General features: G+C 35.0%; 2 protein-coding genes across 9 annotated transcripts in view; both read left to right on the forward strand.

Annotated features, from left to right (window-relative positions):
* LOC106168600 (uncharacterized) overlaps positions 1-24,755 on the forward strand; it is a 348,468-nt gene that overhangs the window by 265,445 nt on the left and 58,268 nt on the right. The gene's annotated exons all lie outside the window — the stretch shown is intronic.
* On the forward strand, positions 6,821-24,717 carry LOC147760099 (uncharacterized). Its single transcript, XM_086995530.1, has 12 exons — positions 6,821-6,959; positions 12,690-12,866; positions 13,304-13,500; positions 13,754-13,967; positions 14,345-14,498; positions 14,958-15,154; positions 19,339-19,569; positions 20,004-20,159; positions 20,374-20,424; positions 23,240-23,290; positions 24,137-24,382; positions 24,695-24,717. The coding sequence occupies exons 1-12, from the start codon at positions 6,821-6,823 to the stop codon at positions 24,715-24,717; spliced, it is 1,836 nt and encodes a 611-aa protein (XP_086851656.1).

The following is a 24,755-nucleotide window of genomic DNA, read 5'->3' on the forward strand; positions in this document are numbered from 1 at the left end:
TATCTCTTGCTATATGAAATACTTGTTGAAATGATGTTTTCAATAGAACTTATAATATTTTTTTTCATTTTCTTATTTAATCATGAGAAAAACATTCTAAAATGTTTAATCCCATTTCTTAGTATTATCATTATGCTTCACATATATATCAAGGCTGTTGCAATGTTTTTTTAACTAGTAAACAAATTAAAATCTCTTACACTGCTGCAGCACATCATCTACTAGCTATAATTTTTACATCTGATGGTTTTTATGTACAGACACAGATGTGTCTGTACATATAGCCATCATCTGCGTCTGTCGTCGCCGTCGTCGCCGTGCACTTTTACCGATAACATGATAAGTGGAAAACCATTTAACCTTTTGACTTGAAACTTGCGGAACTGATGAATATTCATAATACGCAGGTCAAGTTCGAAAATCAGCATGATCGGGTCACTTTTAGGGAATTTATGCTGTTTTTTCACTTTTTTCAGCATATATGCAGCACCGATAACACGATAAGTGGAAAACCATTTTACCTTTTGACTTGAAACTTACAGAACTGATGAATATTCATAATACGCAGATCAAGTTTGAAAATTAGCATGATCGGGTCACTTTTAGGGAATTTATGCTGTTTTTTCACTTTTTTCAGCATATATACAGCACCGATTACACGATAAGTGGAAAACCATTTTACCTTTTGACTTGAAACTTACAGAACTGATGAATATTCATAATACGCAGGTCAAGTTTGAAAATCAGCATGATTGAGCCATTTTTAGGGAATTTATGCTGTTTTTTCACTATTTTCAATATAAATGCAACACTGATAACACAATATTAGAAGTAAAGATGTGACTTTGAAGTACCATGAGCCTGCAGACCTTTGCTAGTCACATTTTCTGAATGTCCATGTTACTAACAGATATCTAAACCAAAACAAAAAGCTATATGCCTGTTTCATTGACATGAGAAAAGCCTTTGATTCAGTATGGCACAAGGGACTATTACTGAAATTGCTTAAACTAGGCATTAGGGGGAAATTCTACCGTGTCATAAAAAGCATGTATAGTAACACCAGATTAGGCATCTCGGTCGGTTTAGGTTACACTACCCCATTTCTATCAAGATTAGGAATCCGCCAAGGGGATAACCTTAGTCCCACTCTCTTTAATTTATACATGGATGACATCAAGGAGGCTTTCATTTCTTGTAACCAGCCCGGTGCAATTAACGGACTGAATCACATCTTGTATGCTGACGACCTTGTCCTTATATCGGCATCTAAAGATGGTCTTCAAAATAAACTAACGGCACTGCAAGCTTACTGTAAAAAGTGGAAACTAAACATAAATGAAAAAAAGTCCAAGATCATGATATTTAATAAAATAGGAAAATTAGACTCTGCAACAACATTTACAATAAATAATATAGCCATTGAATCAGTAAAAGAGTACAATTATCTGGGTTTAACTTTTACAAATACAGGTTCAATGAAAAAAGCAATTGAAAATTTAAAGAAAAAGGCTCTAAAAGCAACTTTTGCTCTTAAAGCAGCCCTGTCCTCAAACAAGATAACGTCTCCCACACTCAACTTAAAACTTTTTGACAAAATCATCAAGCCCATCTTACTATATGGGTGTGAAGTTTGGTCTGAAGAAATATTCAAGGAAAAACAAATGTCACTTACAAAACTAAATAAATTTCCTTTTGAACAACTACATCTAAAAATGTGCAAATGGGCACTAGGTGTACGAAAAAATGCTATGAACAATGCCTGTAGAGCTGAATTTGGAAGATTTCCACTCTATTCTGATATTGCAAAACGGACAAAGAGATACAGCGCCAGACTAAAAGAGCTACCTTCCAACAGATTGGTCAAAAACATTTATGAACAGGAGCAAAAAGAAAAAGGACCCTGTTGGTCTGAATCAATAAGAACATTTATACAGTGCTGGGGTCTGGGCCATAAAATTGATACAGAAACACTAGATAACTTTGAAAACCTAAGAGATGCTATCAACAATAAAATTGAGGAACTATTTTGGAAAGACTTGCAAAGTGAAAACTACAGTAAACTCAGGACATACAGATTACTTAAAAAAACTTACACCCCTGAAAAATACCTGTCAATGAAAGTCACACCATCAGAAATGAAGACTATTGCAAAAATGCGGATTAGTGACCACGAATTAGAAATTGAACGTGGCCGCTATACGTCCCCTAAAACCCCTACTGAAAATCGCAAGTGCCCCCACTGTAATGAAATTGAAACGGAGATCCACTTTTTACTGAAATGTGAAGAACATAGTGACAGAAGAATTAGATTGATGATACCCCCTGAGCAGAAGACAGATCATGAAAAAATTCAGTGGCTGCTCAGTCCAAAAAGTGAATCGTGTTTGAGAACATTATATCTTTATATAACTGAAAGTTTGAAAAAACGACACAGCCACCAATAGCAATAGTCGTTTTATTCTGTGCTGCATCCCAGTAAACATTCAATAAGTATTTGTATAGATATGTATAATTGTTGCTAAGTTGTTATGACTAGTGTAGAGAGCCTGTAAAATGTAATATATATGCATTTTAGTGCTCAATAAAGATTATAATATTCTATTATTAAAAATTGATGGTCATTATGCTGTTAAACATTATGTAATGTTGCATCAAAATTTGAAGAAACCCCTATTTTGGGCACTGCTCCCATGATGACCATTTAAGGAAAATCATGTCACTTACTGTCTCAAACTTACAGGAAAGAAACTTGGGTTTAAATTACATGTGTACAGCTTCTGTAGGCAATGCAGTTTGTTTGGTAATTTTTTTCTGGCAATTAAACAGTTTTTTGTGAAAATTGTATTTTTCACTTATTGGCATTTTCAAGGTGTGACTTTGAAGTTCCACGATCCTGAAGACCTTTGCTTGTCACTTTTTCTGAATGTCCATGTTACTAATATTCTATTCTTAAAAAATTGATGGTCATTATGCTGTAAAGCATTATGTAATGTTGCATCAAAATAGAAGAAAACACAATTTTTGGTGCCGCTGCCATGATGACCATTATGAGAAAACTGTGTTACTTATGACTATCAAACCTTTAAAAAAGAAACACTGGACTAAAATGCAGCCTGAGTTGGAAAAGCAGTCTAATTGGCTTCTTTTTCTGGAAGTTATACATTTGAGTGAGATATTCATTATCTTTTTGGCTCCCATGGACATGAAGGCGAATGGTAATCAAATTTTCTACATGTCCTTGCAATTTATAGTCAATAATCAAAAATTGGTGATAATTATTCTACAATTTATTATGTAATGTTACATCAAAATTGACAACAATCTTTTTGCACTGCTACTGCAAACATTATGAAAAGAAAACTGTGTTACTTATTATCATTTTTAACTTCCAAGTATGATTTTAAGGATTTGCATGCAGTTCAAATTAGAAAGCCAGGTCAATTGGGTTATCATTTATTATTGACTTTATGCAATTGTGTGTGAAATTTTCATTTTTCTCATTCTGGCACTTTCTAAGTATAAACTTGAACTCTGATGGGCCTGAAGCCTTATGCTCTTACTTTAGTCGGTGTTACCTGTTGTGCATAATTAAAATTTGATGTTGACTGTGCAGTTAAACATAATGTATTATTGCATCAGAAATGGTAGTCTCCTATTTTGTGCATTATTGTTTTGTGCTTTCCTTAAGATGTGACTTATGGGCCTGAGAGGCCTTTGAGAGGGTCAGTCTGTAAATTTCCCTTGGGTATCACTTAGCTTAGTTTTGAGTTATAAATTCATTTGCCTAATTGATTATTAATAGGCCATTAAATGAGATTACATAAAGCACACTTTTTGATATCTCCCTGTAAACTCCCAAAGGTTAAGCTCTGCTAGATTAATAAGAAGGAAGCAGTGATAATTATGGAGGTAAATTATGCAGGTAATTATATATATATATATATCAAACACGAAGATGAAAAGTTTGAATAGCAGCATCATTGGAATTATATTTACCTCAGGCTCTGCCAAGGAGGTTATATTTTTACCGTTTGTCTGTCATCAACATAACTCAAAAAGTTATTGACCGATTTCGCTGAAATTTTCAGGAACTGTCAGAAGTGGGCCAATAATTAGTTTTTGGTGGTGGTCTGGCTCAATTATCAATCAATAATCAATAATAATAATCAACAATTGCTGCCTTGGCAGAGGTCTGCACTCTCAGAGTGCTTTTCTAGTTTTGTTATGTTTTCCTTTATAATTTTTTCTCAAATACTTGCATTTGTGACTTTTAACTCAAATCCGTTCGAGGCTCTGCACATTTTCTGTATTTCCACAGAAGCAGTTGTATTGTTTTTATGTCTTTAAACATTATGTAATATTATTTTATACACTGTCATCATTTTTCAAATATTGAGACTTTCATTGTGCGACTTTGGTCTCTCATGGGCCTGAAACTGCAATCTTATTGAAGGGGTGGATTGAGACCATCTTCTGGGTCTTCCGGAAGACAGTCAGGTTATTAAGTTTATATTGACTGGTATCTATTTTTTTTTCTGTTGGAAGACCATCAAAGTGGAGGATGGATCAACATAGATACTTTGGAATACTGTCAGAAAATATCTCAGGGTCCGCTCCTGTTATTGACCATGTTACCTGTTGTCCATGATTAAAATTCAGTGTTGACTGACATTGCTATTATAAGCATTATTTATTATTGCATCAAAATTCACAAAATGACCTTTTTTGCATCTTTATTTTCTGTTTTTTGTCTGTACATTTGACAGCTTTGCTGCCTTGTTAGAAGTTACTGTCCCTGTGATTCATCAGCTAATATTGTTTTTTTTCTTTTTCAAATAAGTCATATTGTGTAATATTATTCTGTGTTGTTGTTAAGGGATAACTGTTTGTATGATGTCCATATTTACTAATAAAAATATTGTAAATAACTCCTAGAAATATAACAAATTTTGTTTTACCACTAAAATGGCAGTCAACACATTTATTAGTACCATCAACCTGTAAGCTGTTGGTACTCCTGGTTTTAGTCCCGACCCGTCTCGTACACCTCCACCAGCTCTGTGTTCTGGCGCCGAATACAAGTCACTATTCTCCTCCTAGACAGCAAGGACCCATGTCCCCATCTTTTGGATTTAGGTCACATATAATCTCAACTTGAATCCCCCCCCCCCCCCCGTTTTTATGTACAGACACAGATGTGTCTGTACATATTGCCGTCACCTGCGTCTGTCGTCGTCGCTGTGCACTTTCAGCGTTAACACGATAAGTGGAAGACAGTTTTACTTTTTGGCTTTATATTTACAGAGCTGATGAATATTCATAAAACGCGGGTCAAGTTTGAAAATCAGCATGATCGGGCCATTATTGTAGAAGTTATGCTATTTTTTCACTTTTCAGCATATATGCAACACCGTTAACACATTTCAAGGAAAACCAATAAGCCTGTTGTCATGAAACTTATAGCATGAAAATAAAAAATAAAAGACTGAAATACTCAAATAGTCTGCTATTCTATACCTGTCTACAAGACACTTAAAACCTAGCTCTTGGCAGCATTGTGTTAATTTGGACCTGTGCAGAAAAAGAGGAACTTAAAATTCCTTGCAATGCAGTATCTCCAAAGTTTCCCTCGTGTGCTTCTGTTTGCTAGTGCAATGTCAACAGGTCAACAGGGAGGTATACTGTACAACCTGACCGCCTATTTGGTCTGTCACCAAGGCAATAAACTGTTTGATGGAGTTCCTAGTCAGACTGGTGGGGTTCATGAGGGTCAACTGACTTAGGTCAATGAATTTTTAACTTAATGTACAGGTAATTGGGAATAACTCAGAATGTCATAAAAGAAGAGACCTCTTCTTTTAAATAGTCTCTGAAGATCATTGACAAATGTTGCAGCAGCCCCGCTTTTGACTGTTACGACTCTGTATTTGGCAGGTGCCATTTTTGTTTTTAAAAATGTTCTTGAAACTAAGGAATTTTGTTTTCGTAGGCCAATATCCTAAACAAGCGATTAATATGAAAAGAAATCCAGGGAGGGGTTTCAAAACAACAATTAATGTCGATAAATATGGCCTCAAATGTTTTAATGACTGTTAGTACACAGGTATAACCAAAAGATTTGTACCATGCTTTGGTTATTGACTCTAAGAAATTTAAAGTGAAAAATGCAGTGGTAAGACAAGTAGTAAGACGTTCCAATTTCAATAAAAAGAAGGGGATTTTTAAAGCTAAAATTTATTTACATACTGAATAAAGTTATTATAAAGATGTAAAATCTCTAAAATAGAGGTAAGTATGATCAATATAAAAACTAAAAAAATAAGGTTAATATTCTGATTATATATATATTCACAAAAAATAATACAGGACATTTACAACACAATGAGAGACAAAGACACCTTCCAACTGCCATTCACACACTGAAGTTCTTACAAATGTGGGTTAAAAATACATGTATAATTTTTTTAAATAAAAGAATCTCAGTACATAGTTACAAAAAACTTGTCTAGGCTTGATTGATCCAGCAGATGGCAGGCTGCTTGATATCCTAGCTGGCCAAAAGGTTAAACAAACATACTTTACTACAGTTGAATAGACGAAAAGTTATGAATGTAAGCCAAATGGAGCTTTTGTACCCCTTTGGGACTCCTTCCACAACTGTGGCATAAATGAATTGGATCTAACTCTCACAGTCATCTTGTTAAGAATATCACAACACTGAACCCAAAAGCCAGGTGGGACAATCCAACATTAACTGACAAGTCTATAAAAGTCCAGATAGGCAGAGTGAAGAAATACCGCAATATTTACATCTCCTATGCGGGAGCTGGTCTCACAGATCTATACAGAATTCCAGACCAGCTTTACAGAATTGAAATGTTTGTTGTTATCTCTGTCCCCACTCTACACCAGTGACAACTACAACAAGTTACTGCTTGTTCTACTTTATGCAGCAGGTAAGATGTGTACAAAGATAGCGTTTAGTTATGAAAAAGTACACATTTTGTTAGTGGAATGCAAAAGAAAACATAATATTGATAATAGAAATTAAGTTCATAAATAATTTATTCACCTCTGTTTGTTTGTCACCAGCGTAACACATGAAGGATATTGTCACTTTTCCCCAAAAACTCTTTATTTGCTGCCTTACATACACTTTCTTGGGAAATATATAAAACGTCAATGTTCAGCGACTAAATAAATTAACATGTACACCTACAGGTACAAAATCTAACGCATGGGCGTAACTAGGCATAGGCACGGATGCACTGTGCGTACAGTTTTTTAGGCAACCATGATATTGAATTATTTCATAGAAATTTAGTGTAGTTTTCACTGAATATAATGAAAAATCCTCTGCGAGTTAAAGTCACCTGTGTGTACATACCCTCTGTGTCAATTGTATGTATACGCATTGTACACCATTGTTCTGACACCCCATCATGCATACTTTTATTGAACTGAGGTAAACAATGCCTGTTACCTTTACAAGTCCTATCTTAATCTTCCATCTAACTGGAACTTCCTTTACCTCTTAATTGGAGTGTTAAGTGGCCTTTAACCCTCCTGTAGCCTTTGTCTTCAGAGTATCGAACGCACTCTCACTGGCGATATTTATCTCAGGAAAAAGTCTACCTGTGCGTTATTTTCAAAGAGCAGCTCCAGCAGACCTGGGGGCACTAGATTAAATCTGGACACCAGGTTTAATAAGAGGCTAGAGAAGCAAAGGAAGAATTTTTTCCTTCAAAGCTTCATAGGAATATTAACACAGATTTCCCAGCAGGCAAATTATGTTGTTTTGACGTTGAAACAACGTTGAACCATAACGTTGAGTAGACATTGAATAAACGTTGGATTTGAAAGTTGTGTCAACCTCAGATAACAACGTTGTATCAACGTCAGAAACCAATGTTATATCAACCCCACCCAGCGGGAAATTAGCCTGGATGTGTTTAGCAGTAGGACATGTTTGATGGCTATATATTATTATTATATATATAAACCTTGGAAATTTTAACTTAAAGGCCATACATAAATACCCTACATACATTTAGCCATCAAACATGTCCTACTACTAAACACATACAGGCTAAAAGGGTGTACCATGCTTAGGTGCAAAACATGCTTAGGAGCTAGATGCGTGGAAAATATCAGACAAAGCAGGCACTTGGATGTTTTTACAGTGTACGTTATAATTGTGTACCTGTGTTTTGTACCAAAAATAAAAACATTTCATGTCATTTTAATGTCTTTTCATCCAAGAATGTTGTCTAACAACTGGGGTTGATACAATGTTATTATGATATCTGACGTTGATGCAACATTGATATCTGAGGTTGAGTCAACTTTCAAATCCAATGTTAATGCAACGTATTATCAACGTTATGGTTCAACGTTGTTTCAATGTTAAAACAACATAATTTGCCAGCTGGGTAGTGTTTACTTATGAGCATGTAGACATAATGTTAATGGAATTTAAATAAAATATAATATTGATGGTAAGGATTTAGTGCACAAGTAATGCATTAACCTCCGTTTGTTTGTCACCAGAGTAACGCAGTAAGTAATCAGTATGGGTGGATTTTGTTGAAATTTTCATGATACATCAGAGATGGGTTTCCGTATAAGTTTTTATGTACAGACACAGATGTGTCTGTACATATAGCCGTCATCTGCGTCTGTCGTCGCCGTCGCCGTTGCCGTTGCCGTCGCAAACACGATAAGTGGAATACTGTTTTACCTTTTGGCTTGAAAGTTACAGAACTGATGAATATTCATAATACGCCGGTCAAGTTCGAAAATCAGCATGATCGGGCCATTTTTAGGGAAGTTATGCTTTTTTTTCACTTTTTTCAGCATATATGCAACACCGTAAACACGATAAGTGGAATACTGTTTTACCTTTTGGCTTGAAACTTACAGAACTGATGAATATTCATAATACGCCGGTCAAGTTCGAAAATCAGCATGATCGGGCCATTTTTAGGGAAGTTATGCTTTTTTTTTCACTTTTTCAGCATATATGCAACACCGTAAACACGATAAGTGGAATACTGTTTTTCCTTTTGGCTTGAAACTTACAGAACTGATGAATATTCATAATACGCCGGTCAAGTTCGAAAATCAGCATGATCAGGCCATTTTTAGGGAAGTTATGCTTTTTTTTCACTTTTTTCAGCATATATGCAACACCGTAAACACGATAAGTGGAATACTGATTTACCTTTTGGCTTGAAACTTACAGAACTGATGAATATTCATAATACGCCGGTCAATTCGAAAATCAGCATGATCGGGCCATTTTTAGGGAAGTTATGCTTTTTTTTCACTTTTTTCAGCATATATGCAACACCGTAAACACAATAAGTGGAAAACGGTTTTACCTTTTGGTTAGACCCATTTCAGAAAAGTGCTGTCTTGTTTACATTTTGGCATTTTCAAGATGTGACTTTGAAGTTCCATGGTCCTGAAGACCTTTGCTAGTCACATTTTCTGAATATCCATGATACTAATATTTTATGATTAAAAATTGATGGTCATTATGCTGTTAAACATTATGTAATATTGCATCAAAATTTGAAGAAACCCCTATTTTGGGCACTGCTCCCATGATGACCATTTAAGGAAAATCATGTCACTCACTGTTCTCAAACTTACAGGAAAGAAACATGGGACTAAAATATAGCTTCAGTAGGCAATGCAGTCTGTTTGGTAATTTATTCTGGCAGTTAAACAGTTTTTTTGTGAAAATTTAATTTTTCACATATTGGGATTTTCAGGGTGTGATTTTGAAGTTCCATGAGCCTGCAGACCTTTGCTAGTCACGTTTTCTGAATGTTCATGTGACTAATATTCTATTATTAAAAATTGATGGTCATTATGCTGTTAAACATGTAATATTGCATCAAAATTTGACGAAACCCCTATTTTGGGCACTGCTCCCATGATGACCATTTAAGGAAAATCATGTCACTTACTGTTGTCAAACTTACAGGAAAGAAACATGGGACTAAAATACAGCTTCAGTAGGCAATACAGTCTGTTTGGTAAATTTTTCTAGCAATTAAACAGTTGTTTGTGAAAATTTAATTTTTCACATATTGGCATTTTCAAGGTGTGACTTCAATACGCCGGTCAAGTTCGAAAATCAGCATGATCGGGTCATTTTTAGGGAAGTTATGCTTTTTTTCACTTTTTTCAGCATTTATGCAACCCTGATAATATGAAAAGTGAAAAACCGCTTTATTTTTTGGCTTAAAACTTACACAACTGATGAATATTTATAATATGCAGGTCAAGCTGAAAATCAGCATGATCGGGCCAATTTTATGGAAGTTATGCTGTTTTTTTTTCAATTTTTTTCAGCATAAATGCAACACCGATAACACGATAATCGAAAAAATCATTTTACTTTTTGGCTTATAAGTTACTGAAATGATGAATATTCATAATACGCAGGTTAAGTTCGAAAATCAGCCTGATCGGGCCAATTTAATGGAAGTTATTTAATGGCAGTTTTTTCGCAATTTCAGCATATGTGCAACATCGATAACACATTTCAAGGAAAATCAATTGGCCAATTATCTTGAAATTCACAGGGGTGATCAGATTTACTAAAATACAGATGAGGTTCGAAAATTAGCTTGATCAGTTCAGTTTTGGTGAAATTGTGCCTTTTTTTGTAAATAAGTCTTTTTTCCTTGGATTTAATTCTTAGGCATGTTAACAATCTCATTTGTGAACTAATTAGTAATGTAAAGGTGTTCTTTTGACATTTTCTGCATTTTAACAATATTGCTAGTTGATTATATAAAAATGATGGTAAACCTGTTATTGTGCATTGTGTAATAAAGTGTCAAAAATGGAAATAAACTCATATCTTTACAGTTTGTCAGATTCAATCATTCACCATGTTCAGAATCTCAGAATGGAACAAATTAGACATTTAAAATTGTTCTATTGATATTTTTCCTATGTCAACAACTTTCTTAGTTGATCATTTAAAAACAACAGTAAATTGATTTTTTTGATATATGTAAAAAAAGTGTTGAAAGTGGAAAGAAATTCATTTCAGTACAGTTATCTCTTGTGTACATTTTGGCATTTTGAAGTTGTGACTCTGAACTTCCATGGCCCTGAAGACCTTTCCATATCAAATTTTCTGAATATCCATGATACTTTTATTTTATTATTAAAAATTGATAGTCATTATGCTGTTAAGCATTATGTAATATTGCATCATAATTGAAGACAACCCCATTTTAGACAATGCCTCCATAGTGACCATTAAAGGAAAACCAAGTCACTTACTCTTCTCAAACTTACAGAAATGTAGCATAGCACTAAATTATAGCTTCAGTTGAAAAACCTGCTATATCAGTTAACTTTCTTGGAAATTATATAGTTTTTTGTTACAATTAAAATTTTCATATATGGACATTTTCAAGGTGTGACTTAGTCTTTGATCTTCCATTGGCTTGAATACCATTGCTAGTCACATCTTTTGAATAGCTATGATACATTTACTTTATTATTAAAAATTGATGGCCATTGTGCTGTTAAGCATTATGTTAAATTGCATAAAAGATGAAAAAAAAAAACTTTTTTGGACATCGCTGCTAGGATGACCATTAAGGAAAAACCATTTTACTTATGATATTCTAACTTACTGAAAAATTTCATAGGACTGAAGAGTAGCTTGTGTTGGAAATCAGTGTGATTGTTTTCTGTTTTGGAAGCAATGCAGCTCTATAGAGTGCTATATGGGGCTACTGTTTATGAATGGTGGTAATTGTCCCTTGGGATAATCACTAGCTAAATTCAGAGCTATAAAATTACTTGCCTAATTGATTTTCAAGTGCCCATTAAATAAGATTACATAAAGTACACGTTAAGATTTCCCATTCAAGTCCTATAGGTTAAGCTCTCTCAACTGTGTCACATAATAAGGAATTGGTGATAATTATGCAGGTAAATGTTGTTTAATATTGCAAATAAGTTTACAAAAGAAAAAAAAATTGTGTAATGCCAACATTAATGCTATAGATGAATAACAGTGCCTTATTATCCTCAAACGCATTGGGATTATTCATATCATGTTAATACAGCAAGATTAAAAGTTTGAATAGCAGCTATATTGGATTTTTTTTGTGTGTTTTCTTTTTAATTTTTTTTTCTAAACACTGGCATTTTCAACTCCCATCCACCTGAAGCTCTTCAGATTTTCTGTATTTCCACATAAGCAGTTGCATAGGTTTTTATGTCTTTAAACATTATGTAATATTATTTTATGTACTGTCAACATTTTTCAAATATTGGGATTTTCATTATGTGAATTTGAACTCTCATGGTCCAGAAACTGTAATCTTATTGCAGGGGTGGATTGAGGCCGTCTTCTGGGTCTTTCAGATGACAGTCAGATTTTAAAGTTTACATTGACTGGTATCATTTTTTTTTGTTGGAAGACCATCAAAAGTGGAGGATGGATCAACAAAGATACTTTGGAATACTGTCAAAAAATATCTCTGGATCTGCTTCTGTTATTGACCATTTTACCTGTTGTACATGATTAAAAATCAGTGTTAACTGACCGTGTTATTATAAGCATTATTTATTATTGCATCAAAATTGACAAAATGACCCATTTTGCATCTTTATTTTCTGTTTTTTGTCTGTACATTTGACAGCTTTGCTGCCTTGTCTTAATCTGTCAGGATCTGGTATAGCGGTGAGCACTGCTGCAGCCCCCACCCCCGTGCTGCAGCTGACCTCACCCCAGGGGATGATGGCTCCCGCCCCAGGGGTTGGATTAACCCCTGGGCTGATAACCGTACCCGGAGTTATCCCCACAGCTGTTATACCTGGTATGTGTGGGTAGAGCTTAGGGAGGGTGGGGGAGGTGGCATTGGTTGGGGGGAAGGTAAACAGCTAAGTAAGCCAAAAAGTTAATTGACAAAATTACTGTAACTTTTAGAGGCTTTATATTTTTCTTATCTATTTTATAAGCTTTCAAATAAATTGTTGAGTTAATTAAAGAAGGTATATGAATGAACCACTTATTTGTAGCATTTGTCAAAAGCATGAAATATTTTTCTCTGTTAGAATGGTTGGAATATACATGTACTATGTCAGTTGTATAAGGATTGGAAGGGGAAAGGTTGCAGGGAGGGGGGAAAGAAGGGACACATTAGGAAAATAGTGGACCATATACCAAATAATTTTTGATTTATGTTTATCAAAATAACAGCACATTTCAAATTCACATTTGCACTCTTCTCTTTTTCTTCTCACTGTCCACCAGGTGGTGCTGGAGCAGTGATGGCCCAACAGATGGTGCCAGTTAAAGATGCTCCAGTATTCCACAGAAAGTCAGATCCCACCACTGCCACCGCTGTCCGAACGCCACCTGGGGCAGGTGGAGATGGTCAAGTGTCCATGGCAAACACAAAAGAGAAAACCCCAATGTGCTTAATCAATGAGTTAGCCCGCTACAATAAGGTACCTGAATTGTCATGTAATTTAGTAGAGAGTCTTTGGAAAACTTTTCATCTTTTAAAAATCACACTGAGGTTTGTTCTTATGTTAAAAAAAAAAGATTTAATTTTGATTGTAATTTTTTAGATATTAAATCAGGTACATATTTTCTTTAATTGAATACTTGCATGTTTTCTAATATTGATATTTGTTTTTAAATCCAGGAAAAGAAAAAAAAATAAAAGTACTTATGGGTTTTGTTTCTTGTTTTCCTTAGATACTCCACCAGTACACATTAACTGACGAACAAGGCCCAGCTCACAAGAAAACTTTCTTCGTGAAGCTCAAGTTAGGTGACGAAGAGTACGCAGCAAATGGCGCCAGCATCAAAAAGGCGCAGCATGCAGCAGCTGACATTGCGTTAGAGAAGACACAGTACAAACATCCTCCGCCTAAACCAGCAAAGTATGTGGACGGTACAGGAGTCTGTGGTATGCTGAAAAAACTTTGTTACAGTTTTGATGATATTTTTATTTTGATTAACTAGCTTAGAAAAAGAATCATTGTATTAGAGGGTGGGGCTTACGTGAGCCTCTTATTATTTTTCATCATTGACATCTTGATATGAAGATGAATTATGAGTATGATGACAGAAACAATTTTCATTTCTTTTTCCAAATATTTTTCCTTTAAACTTTTCTTTATTGTTACTACTTATTCTATAGCAAACTGTCCAAAGATGAAATATAAAATAACTGACTTCACTTGACTTATTTTTCTTTTTAATCAGTATGTCAGATTATTATGTTATTCTGCCACCTTTTCAAAGGACATTTTCATGATATCATTCTGTTATTCTTTCCCCAAGATCCTTCTTCCTCCCGTACCATCACTCCCACAGTGGAACTGAATGCTCTGGCCATGAAACGAGGAGAACCTGCTGTGTACCGCCCCATTGAGCCTCCCAGACCTGCGTGCTATGGGCCACCTAACTTGGGCTTCAGGGGCATGTACAACCAAAGGTAAATAACATGTACAACCAAAGGAAGATAACATTTACAACCAAAGGTAAATAACATGTATAACCAAGGGTAAATAACATGTACAACCAAAGGTAAATAACAACCTAAAGAAAATTGATTTTTTTTTTTGGGGGGGGGGGGGGGGGGGTGCTTTTCAGTCTGAAGTGGCAACCCTTTTTCTCATTTTAAGGGTATTTCTTTTCATTATTTTCTTACAACCAAAATGCCTGGTAGGCATGTGAATACACATACAGGCTTGCTTTTGTGCTTCATTTGAAATCCATTTGCAAAGATCATTTTCTAAAGCAGAAATCCATGCCAGATTATTTCATACTATTGAGTGAGCTGTAGTCAAGCAGTGGCATGGGTGAGAAAATATCGCAGTGGAAGACTGCCAAATTGATAGACAAATTGACAACCGAGCCAGAAACCAGTTAACATTCAGACTTTCTATTCCAGATATCATTATCCAAAAGCACAGAAAGTGTTCTACGTGTCCCTGAAGGTGGGCAACCGAGAATTCATGGGTGAGGGCAACACGCGCCAGGCTGCTCGCCATTTTGCCGCTTCAAAGGCGCTGAAAACGCTGGCCGCTCTCCCTATGCCAAACCAAGACAAAACACCACTCCAAGTGAGCGATGGAGTGGGTGACGGTGGTAAGTATCCTGGAGATTTGCAGCACATGCAGTAGGTTACCAGACATGGGGGAAAAACTTTTAAGATGCTGAAGGTCTAGAGGACATACGCAAGAGGAGATCTGAAGGTTCTCACAACATTCTTCGGAGTTCAAACTAAGTAATTTATTTCTGTTAGACTATGTTTACATGTTAGTGATTATTATATGTTGTATTTTCACATAAACCTAGCTAGTCATAAAGACTTGGGATATTAAAAAATCTTGCAGGTCCTGTAGCATTTCAATTTGGTCATCTCCAGTGGGACAGGCAGTTTCCCCATGTCTGGATAACACTGGCAAAGTCACATGAAGTTACTTTCTCTTATACTATGCTGTCTTTGATGTAAGGCATAAATGTTAGATTTTATTGATTGAAAATAAGAAATGTTATATTTTAGAACTTGCGGGCAAACATATCTATATACATATGCATGCACACCCTTGTCTCTGTCACAACTAACACAATGTTTCTGTCACAACTAACACAATGTTTCTGTCACAGCTAACACAATGTTTCTGTCACAGCTAACACAATGTTTCTGTCACAACTAACACAATGTTTCTGTCACAACTAACACAATGTTTTTGTCACAGCTAACACAATGTTTCTGTCACAACTAACACAATGTTTCTGTCACAGCTAACAATGTTTCTGTCACAGCTAACACAATGTCTCTGTCACAACTAACACAATGTCTCTGTCACAACTAACACAATGTTTCTGTCACAACTAACACAATGTTTCTGTCACAGCTAACACAATGTTTCTGTCACAGCTAACACCATGTCTCTGTCACAGCTAACACAATGTTTCTGTCACAGCTAACACCATGTTTCTGTCACAGCTAACATAATGTTTCTGTCACAGCTAACATAATGTTTCTGACACAGCTAACACCATGTCTCTGTCACAGCTAACACAATGTTTCTGTCACAACTAACACAATGTTTCTGTCACAGCTAACACTATGTTTCTGTCACAACTAACACAATTTTCTTTTTATGTACAGACACAGATGTGTCTGTACATATTGCCATCACCTGCGTCTGTCGTCGCCGATGGCGATGCCGATGCAGGCGCCGTGCACTTTCCTTGTAAACACGATAAGTGGAGGGCAGTTTTACTTTTTGGCTTTATATTTACAGAGCTGATGAATATTCATAAAACGCAGGTCAAGTTCGAAAATCAGCATGATCGGGCCATTATTGTAGAAGTTATGCTGTTTTTTCACTTTTCAGCATATATTTCACATTTCCTCAGATTCAATTCTTAGGCATGTTAACAGTCTCATTATTAAACTAATAAGATACGAAAAAGTGTTTGTTTGGCATTTCCTGCATCTTTACAACATTGTTAGTTGATTTTGTAAAAATGATGGTTAACTTGTTATTGTGTATTGTGTAATAAAGTGTTAAAAATGGAAATAAACTCATATCATTGCAGTTTGTCAGCTTCAATCATTCACTATGTTCAGAATCTCATAATGGAAGAAATTGGACATTTAACACTGCTCTGTTGATATTTTTCCCATCTCATCAATTTTCTTAGTTGATCATGTAAAAATGGCAGTAAACGGTTAATTTTGTTTTATGTTAAAAATTGTTAAAAATGGAAAAAAAAAAAACATTTCAGATCAGTGCTGTCTTGTTTACATTTTGGCATTTTCAAGTTGTGACTTTCAAGTTCCATGGGCCTGAAGACCTTTGCTAGTCAAATTTTTATGTACAGACACAGATGTGTCTGTACATCTTGCCATCACCTGTATCTGTCGTCGCCGTCGCCGATGCCGGCGCCGTGCACTTTCCTTGTAAACACGATAAGTGGAGGGCAGTTTTACTTTTTGGCTTTATATTTACAGAGCTGATGAATATTCATAATACGCAGGTCAAGTTTGAAAATCAGCATTATCGGGCCATTATTGTAGAAGTTAAGTTGTTTTTTCACTTTTCAGCATATATGCAACCCTGTAAACACATTTTAAGGAAAACCGTTAAGCCTGTTGTCATGAAACTCACAGGAGTAATCAATCTTACTTAAATGCAGGTCAAGTTCGAAAATTGGCATGATCGGGCCACTACTGTGTCTGTGCATAAAAATTTGACTAGCAAAGGTCTTCAGGCCCATGGAACTTGAAAGTCACAACTTGAAAATGCCAAAATGTAAACAAGACAGCACTGATCTGAAATGTTTTTTTTTTCACTTTTCAGCATATATGCAACCCTGTAAACACATTTTAAGGAAAACCGTTAAGCCTGTTGTCATGAAACTCACAGGAGTAATCAATTTTACTTAAATGCAGGTCAAGTTCAAAAATTGGCATGATCGGGCCACTATTTTAGTAGTTATGCTGTTTTTTCACTTTTCAGCATATATGCAACACTGTAAACACAACATAAGAAAAACAGATTGGCCAATTGTCATTAAACTCACAGGAGTGGTCAATCTTACTAAAACGCAGGTTAAGTTCGAAAATCAGGATAATCGGGCCATTATTTTAGAAGTTATGCTGTTTTTTCACATTTCCTCAGATTCAATTCTTAGGCAGGTTAACAGTCTCATTATTTAACTAATAAGACACGTAAAAGTGTTTGGTTGACATTTCCTGCATCTTTACAACATTATTAGTTGATTATGTAAAAATGATGGTAAACTTGTTATCGTGTATTGTGTAATAAAGTTTCAAAAATGGAAATAAACTCATATCATTGCAGTTTGTCAGCTTCAATCATTCACTATGTTCAGAATCTCAGAATGGAGGAAATTGGACATTCCGTCACTGTCACTGGCGCCGGCGCCGTTCACTTTCATTGTAAACACGATAAGTGGAAGGCAGTTTTACTTTTTGGCTGTATATTTACAGAGCTGATGAATATTCATAAAATGCAGGTCAAGTTCGAAAATCAGCATGACCGGGCCATTATTGTAAAAGTTATGCTGTTTTTTCACTTTTCAGCATATATGCAACACTGTAAACACAACATAAGAAAAACAGATTGGCCAATTGTCATTAAATTCACAGGAGTGGTCATTCCTGCTAAAACGCAGGTTGAGTCAAAAATCAGCATAATAGGGCCATTATTTTAGAAGTTATGCTGTCTTTTCACATTTCCTCAGATTTAATTCTTAGGCATGTTAACAGTTTCAAATTTTAATTAATAAGATACGAAAAAGTGTTTGTTTGGCATTTCTTGCATCTTTACAACATTATTAGTTGATTATGTAAAAACGATGGTAAACTTGTTATCGTGTATTGTGTAATAAAGTTTCAAAAATGGAAATAAACTCATATCATTGCAGTTTGTCAGATTCAATCATTCACTATGTTCGGAATCTCAGAATGGAAGAAATTGGACATTTAACACTGCTCTATTGATATTTTTCCCATCTCATCAATTTTCTTAGTTGATCATATAAAAATGGCAGTAAACTATTAATTTTGTTTTATGTTAAAAATTGTTAAAAATGGAAAAGAAAACATTTCAGAACAGTGCTATCTTGTTTTAATATAGATTTTTAAATATTTAAGACATTGCAGAAATCTTGAGTTTGGCAGTTTCTCCATGAAACACTGCTTTTTGGTCATAGCATCCTATAGTAAACTACCCCAAACATATACCCAAAACCCCCAAATCAAATGTCAAGTTTGACCTTGACCCTCATTTTCAAGGTCATTTGGCTATTTCATGGAGAAATATTGAAGTGGGCTAAAAGTGATGTTTAGTTGACCCCCCCCCCCCCAATTCGCACATGCTCTTTCAGAATATAGGGTCAAATTTAACCCATGACCTTCACATGACCTTGTAAGAGCATTTTCACACCTATTTTGCAGGGGAATCCTCCGCCACTGGCTTTAGCCAGTTGCAGTCTAGTTAAAATTTGATGTTGAATTTGCAGTTTAACATAATGTACTTTTGCATCATAATTGACAGTAGCCTATTTTGTTATTTCCTGCTTTTTGTCTGTACATTTGACAGCTTTGCTGCCTTGTTTTAAAATTCTGGTGTTAATATGCAATACCATTTGCCCTCCACCTCTTTAGATATTCTTTCGCTTCTTCTCTGCTATCGCCTCACAATTAAATGTCATCCGCAAACATCATCATTCACGGGACATTTTCCATGAGTCATTTCGTCAATCTGAAGCAATATCATTCGTATTACCAGGTGAATTTAATGAACGGCTTCGCCGATTGTGTGAAAGTGGTAAGATTCCAGTATACCGACAGCGAGTAGCTATTGTAGGACCTTACGGTGTGGGAAAGACTCATCTCGCCAAGCGCCTCATCCATGAGGAATATATCAAAGCAGAAGATGCAAATACAACTGGCGTGAATATATACCGTCATAGGTGTGTTGTCCATAAAGCTGGCCGATCCTGTTGGATAAGAGGAAAAGGTAAGCAGAATATAGGAAAACATTTGGCACATATGGAATTTGTTTATAAAGAATACAAAGAACAGAAGATAAGACATTTTCAGTTTTACCGCATAACCCACAATAAGTGTATGTGTGGGTGTCGAAATGTGTCCTTCCCTATCTTAGTATGGTAGACGAGGGGCTGAGTGAAAAAGTACTTAAATAAGTGGTGCCTTTGTATTGTTATCAATCAATTGACATACATTACACTTAACAATCTACTACTACAGCCCATTGATTATTTTTAACTGGGTACAAACACGATAATTTCATTCTCTGTAAAAATACCATGCTTTATTTTACTAAATGTTGAATTGAATTTTTTAATGGTGTAGCCTGATACGTACACTCAGAAAAGGTACATTTAGATACAACCCTTGATCTACCTGTATGATCCTTCCAACTATTCTCAGATGATCCAAAAGACCAGTTTGCACAAAACATGGCAATTGGAGTACAGAATTCAGATACGTTTTGTGAGCCGGACTTAACAGTATTGGACCAAACGCCACTAGAGGAATCCCTACCAGATTCAGAAGAGAATATTAATAACATGCTGACAAATAGAGGTATTGTACATGATTGTCTCGAATAGTTCATCTTGGTGCAATTTAAGCAGATATTTGTAGTTATTCTTCTTTTTTGCCAAGAGATTCCACCTTCTGTGTGTTTTTCGTTGGCCATTCCACATATATGTTCCTTAAAGACGTTTTTGTTTACTTCAAGGTTGAGTCTTTTTCTGTTAGAATGGTGTTTGATATTATTCTTTTCTTTATTCTACAGCCGCTCCCCCTGATGACAGTGAATCACCTGCCTCTCCTGACAAAGCAGCAGGTAAGTAGTTCACATGTAGTAAAACAAAATTCTCGTGTATTGCTCAGAGATGTTCGAGAGTTTTTCTTAGCTTGTCGATTAGCTATGTGAGTTTCTATCTTCTTATTTTCATCAAACTGGGACTTAGAACTCACACGGGCATGAAGCCCAGTGGTAATCAAATTCTCTAAATGTCCATGTTTTTAATAGAAAATAATTAAAATTTCATGGTATACAGTTGCCCATTATGTTATATTGCATCAAAAACCTACTTTGTGCACTATCACCATAACGTTATAAAAAGAAAACTGTTACCTATTTTATATTTACAAAAAAAAAATGATTCTTAGGATTGACAAACAGCTCAAATTAGAAAACCAGCTCTTTTGAATTATCCTTTTTATCGAATTATGCATTTTTTGTGAAATTTTTATTTATCTCATTCTGGTGTGAGCTTGAACTCTTATGGGCCTGAAGCCTTATGCTTTTACTTACATCGTTATATACTATTGTGCATAATTAAATTTTCAGGTTGACTGTGCAGTTAAGCATTGTATTACATTAGAACTGACAGCCTCCTATTTTGTGCATTATTATTTTCTGCTTTTTTAAAATTGTGACTTAGATATTTCATGGGCCTGAATACCTTTGCTAGTCACATTTGGGTGACAAGCCTCTAATCTTCCATTGGGTAACTACTAGCAAAATTCAGAACTATAAGGTCACTTGCCTAAATTAAGTTTCAGGTGGCAATAAAATGAGATTATATAAAACACACATGTTGAGATTCCCTGTAAACTCCCATAGGTTAAGTTTTCTGCCAGATAACAGTGTCCATAATAGGGAAGCAGTGATAATTATGCAGATAAATGTTTAATTTTGCAAATAAGTTTTCAAAAAATTATTTTGTATAATGCCAACATTAATGCTTGTTTGAAAAGCAGCTTTACTGGAATGTTTTGTTTTTAATTTTTTCAAACACTGAGGGTTTCAACTCAATTTTTAACTCCCCTCCACCAGAAGCTCTGCACATTTTCTGTTTTCCCACATAAGCAGTTGTATTGGTATTTTATATTTCAGCATTATGTAACATTATATTATTCTATGCACTGATTTCATATGTCAAATATTGTGATTTTCATTATGTGAATTTAAACTCTCGTGGTCCTGAAACTGTAATCTTATCATAAGGGCAGATTGAGATCGTCCTCAAGGTTTTCAGGAAGACGGTCAGATTTTAAAGTTTACATTGACGGGTATCTATTTTTTTTTGTTGGAAGACCATCTAAAATGGAGGGTGGATTAACAAAGATATTTTAAAATACTGTCAGAAAATACATTTGGATCCGCTCCTGTTATTGACCATGTTACCTGTTGTGCATGACTTAAATTCAGTGTCGATTGACCGTGCTATTACAAGTATTATTTATTATTGCATCAAAATGAGAAATTAACCTATTTTTTGCATCTTTATTTATTTATTTATTTATTTATTTATTTTGTCTGTAGACTCGCCCTTCAAGAAATCCATGCCTTGAAGAAATCGATGAAAACTGGAAGTGTGTGTTTTTTGCACTGTTTTTCCTGTCATGCCCATCGTTAACACTGTGTTGTCAAGTAAAAGGAAGCGTCTGATACTTAAGTATCAAACGCAGCATTGACGTGCTTGCTTGCGATGCGTTCAGTACACTTTGTTTACACTGACAAGTCGAGGTCAGGAATGCACAATGTTTTTCTATGTAATTATGCAGTTTCAATTTTGATTAGTGAATTTTCTCTTATCTGCATGGTCATTTTCCGAACATTTTCATAAGCCACGAAATATTTCTCATCGGAAAATCACCCAGCAGCTTTCCAAGTACAAGCGAGTGACGTCATGACGCACTTCCGGTTTTTCGCCAAGATCTTGAAGGGATTAGCTTTACGGTTTGCTGCACATTTAAAGCATTCTGTCTCAAAATGTACTTGACTGCTTGGATTGAAATTTACAGAACTTATTCTTCACATGATATCACACATATGTGCTTAATTTGAGAGCTTTAGCTGTTATATATTTTCTACAGTGCCCATTCAAAATTGAAAAAGAGCTATTTTCCGTCGATTTCTTGAAGGGCAAGTCTACATTTGACAGATTTGCTGTCTTGTTTTATCTGGGTACAAACACGACAATTTAATTTTCTGTAAAATAAGTCGTCTTTATATGACTGAGGATTATTTTTATGTACAGACACAGGCTGGAAGACCCATGCTAGTCACATTTTCTGAAAATCCATGATACTTTTATTTTATTATTAAAAATTCTTGTTTTCTGTTGGAAGACCATCAAAATGAAGGATGGATCAACATAGATACTTTGTAATACTGTCAGAAAATATCTCTGGGTCTGCTCCTGTTATTGACCATGTTACCTGTTGTGCAAGATTAAAATTCAGTGTTGACTGACAGTGCTATTATAAGCATTATTTATAATTGCTTCAAAATTGACAAAATTACCTTTTTTTGCATCTTTATTTTCTGTTTTTTGTCTGTACATTTGACAGCTTTGCTGCCTTGTTCTTTTTGCCAAGGGATTCCACCTTCTATGTGTTTTTCGTTGGCCATTATACCTTATGTGCCTTGAAGACTGGGCACTTGATACCAATTATACTTGATCTTATTAGACGCATTTTCAATGTAATTTATTTATTTTTATACAATATTTATACAATATCCCAAAGTTATAGTTAAAAATTTTGTAAAGAAATTCCTTTATCTTAGCCATGTTTTTGTTAACTTTAAGATTGAGTCATTTTCTGCTAGAATGGGGTTTGATATTCTTCTTCTCTTTATTCTACAGCCGCTCCCCCTGATGACAGGGAATCACCTGCCTCTCCTGACAGAGCAGCAGGTAAGTAGTGCACATGTAGTAAAACAAGATTCCGTCTTTTGCTCAGAATCTGCGAGAGTTGTTCTTAGCTTGTTGATTAAGTATGTGAGTTCCTGCATTCTTATTTTCATCAAACTGTATTAATAATGTTACATTAAAATTGACTATACCTTACAATTTAAATTGATTTTAATTAATGTTAAAACATTCAGTGTTTATCACCCCGTTATGTTTTGAGCTTACCCACTTGTATTCATCAGAGAGGATACATTTTTAAGAAACTTTTTTTTTTTTGCGCAAACTGCTGATAAACCTTCAGAAACAGACGAAAGCTTCTAATTTATTTGATAACTGTTTCACAAAGTTAATTGACACTAAATACATTCAAATTTTGTCAATAATTATGATACTTTTTTATGCTAAAAAGTTTTATTTTAACCACACTGTTTATTGTACAGTCCTTTTCAAAGGTGAAAGTGGATCTCATACCTCTGGGGAAGAAAACATGAGTTGTATAAGAATGTTGACGATATGTCGATGTATGAACAGTCCCTGACAAATGAAATAAATTAGATTGAAAGCATGTCTATAAAGATTAAGGTCTAGTCTCTCTCTCTCTCAACCCCCCCCCCCCCCCCCCCCCCTTGAAGAAGGCACATCAGCTGAAAACTCAATCGGGCGCTTGATACCAATTATACTTATTACATGCATTTTCAATCTAATTTATTAATTTTTATACAATATTTATACAATATACTGCGGGATTAATACGATGATTTGGATAAATATGCACGCATTGCAATACATAACAATATGCATTATGCTAAAATCAGTTAGTTTGGACATAGCTTATTGTATTCCTTGCAGTGGCAGAAAGGGACCATCTAGATGATATTGACAAGGAGCTATTGGAAAAAATTGAGAAAATTGCCCGAGGAGAAGATGTGGAGCCAGAGAAACAGGTCACAATTTGGGATTTTGCAGGACAGGATGTCTACTACACCACGCACCAAACGTTCCTCTCAGAGCGGATCATCTACTTGTTGGTATTCCGACTTGACCAGGACCTCGATGATAAAATCCGTGTATACAGGGGAGAGAAGACGCTGAAAGGTATTGTTGAGCTTTATGTATATATCTTTACATGTATTAGCTACTCAGGGCCCTCATGTCAATAATGGCCTGTCAACTGTGTGTAATTTCCTTATTAAAAGACCCACATTTTTAAATCTCTCTATTACTCTTAATATATATATATATATAACATTGAGTTTTTAGTAGTGTTAATTTTAAATGGTTCCGATGAGTGTTTTAGATTTTAATATTGTAGTAATTTTAAGGATTTTAGTTATATTATCCATTGTAAGCCGCCCAATAAGAAACATTATTATTATTATTATTATATTAATTGGTGCTATTTTTTAGCAATGCTGAGGAGAAAACACTGATTAATATTCATCTTTGCAATAACCTCAAGGCTTTATAT

Source organism: Lingula anatina, chromosome 9 (genome assembly GCF_051362555.1).
Source record: "Lingula anatina isolate TDL-2025a chromosome 9, LinAna3.0, whole genome shotgun sequence".
NCBI lineage: Eukaryota > Metazoa > Brachiopoda > Lingulata > Lingulida > Lingulidae > Lingula > Lingula anatina.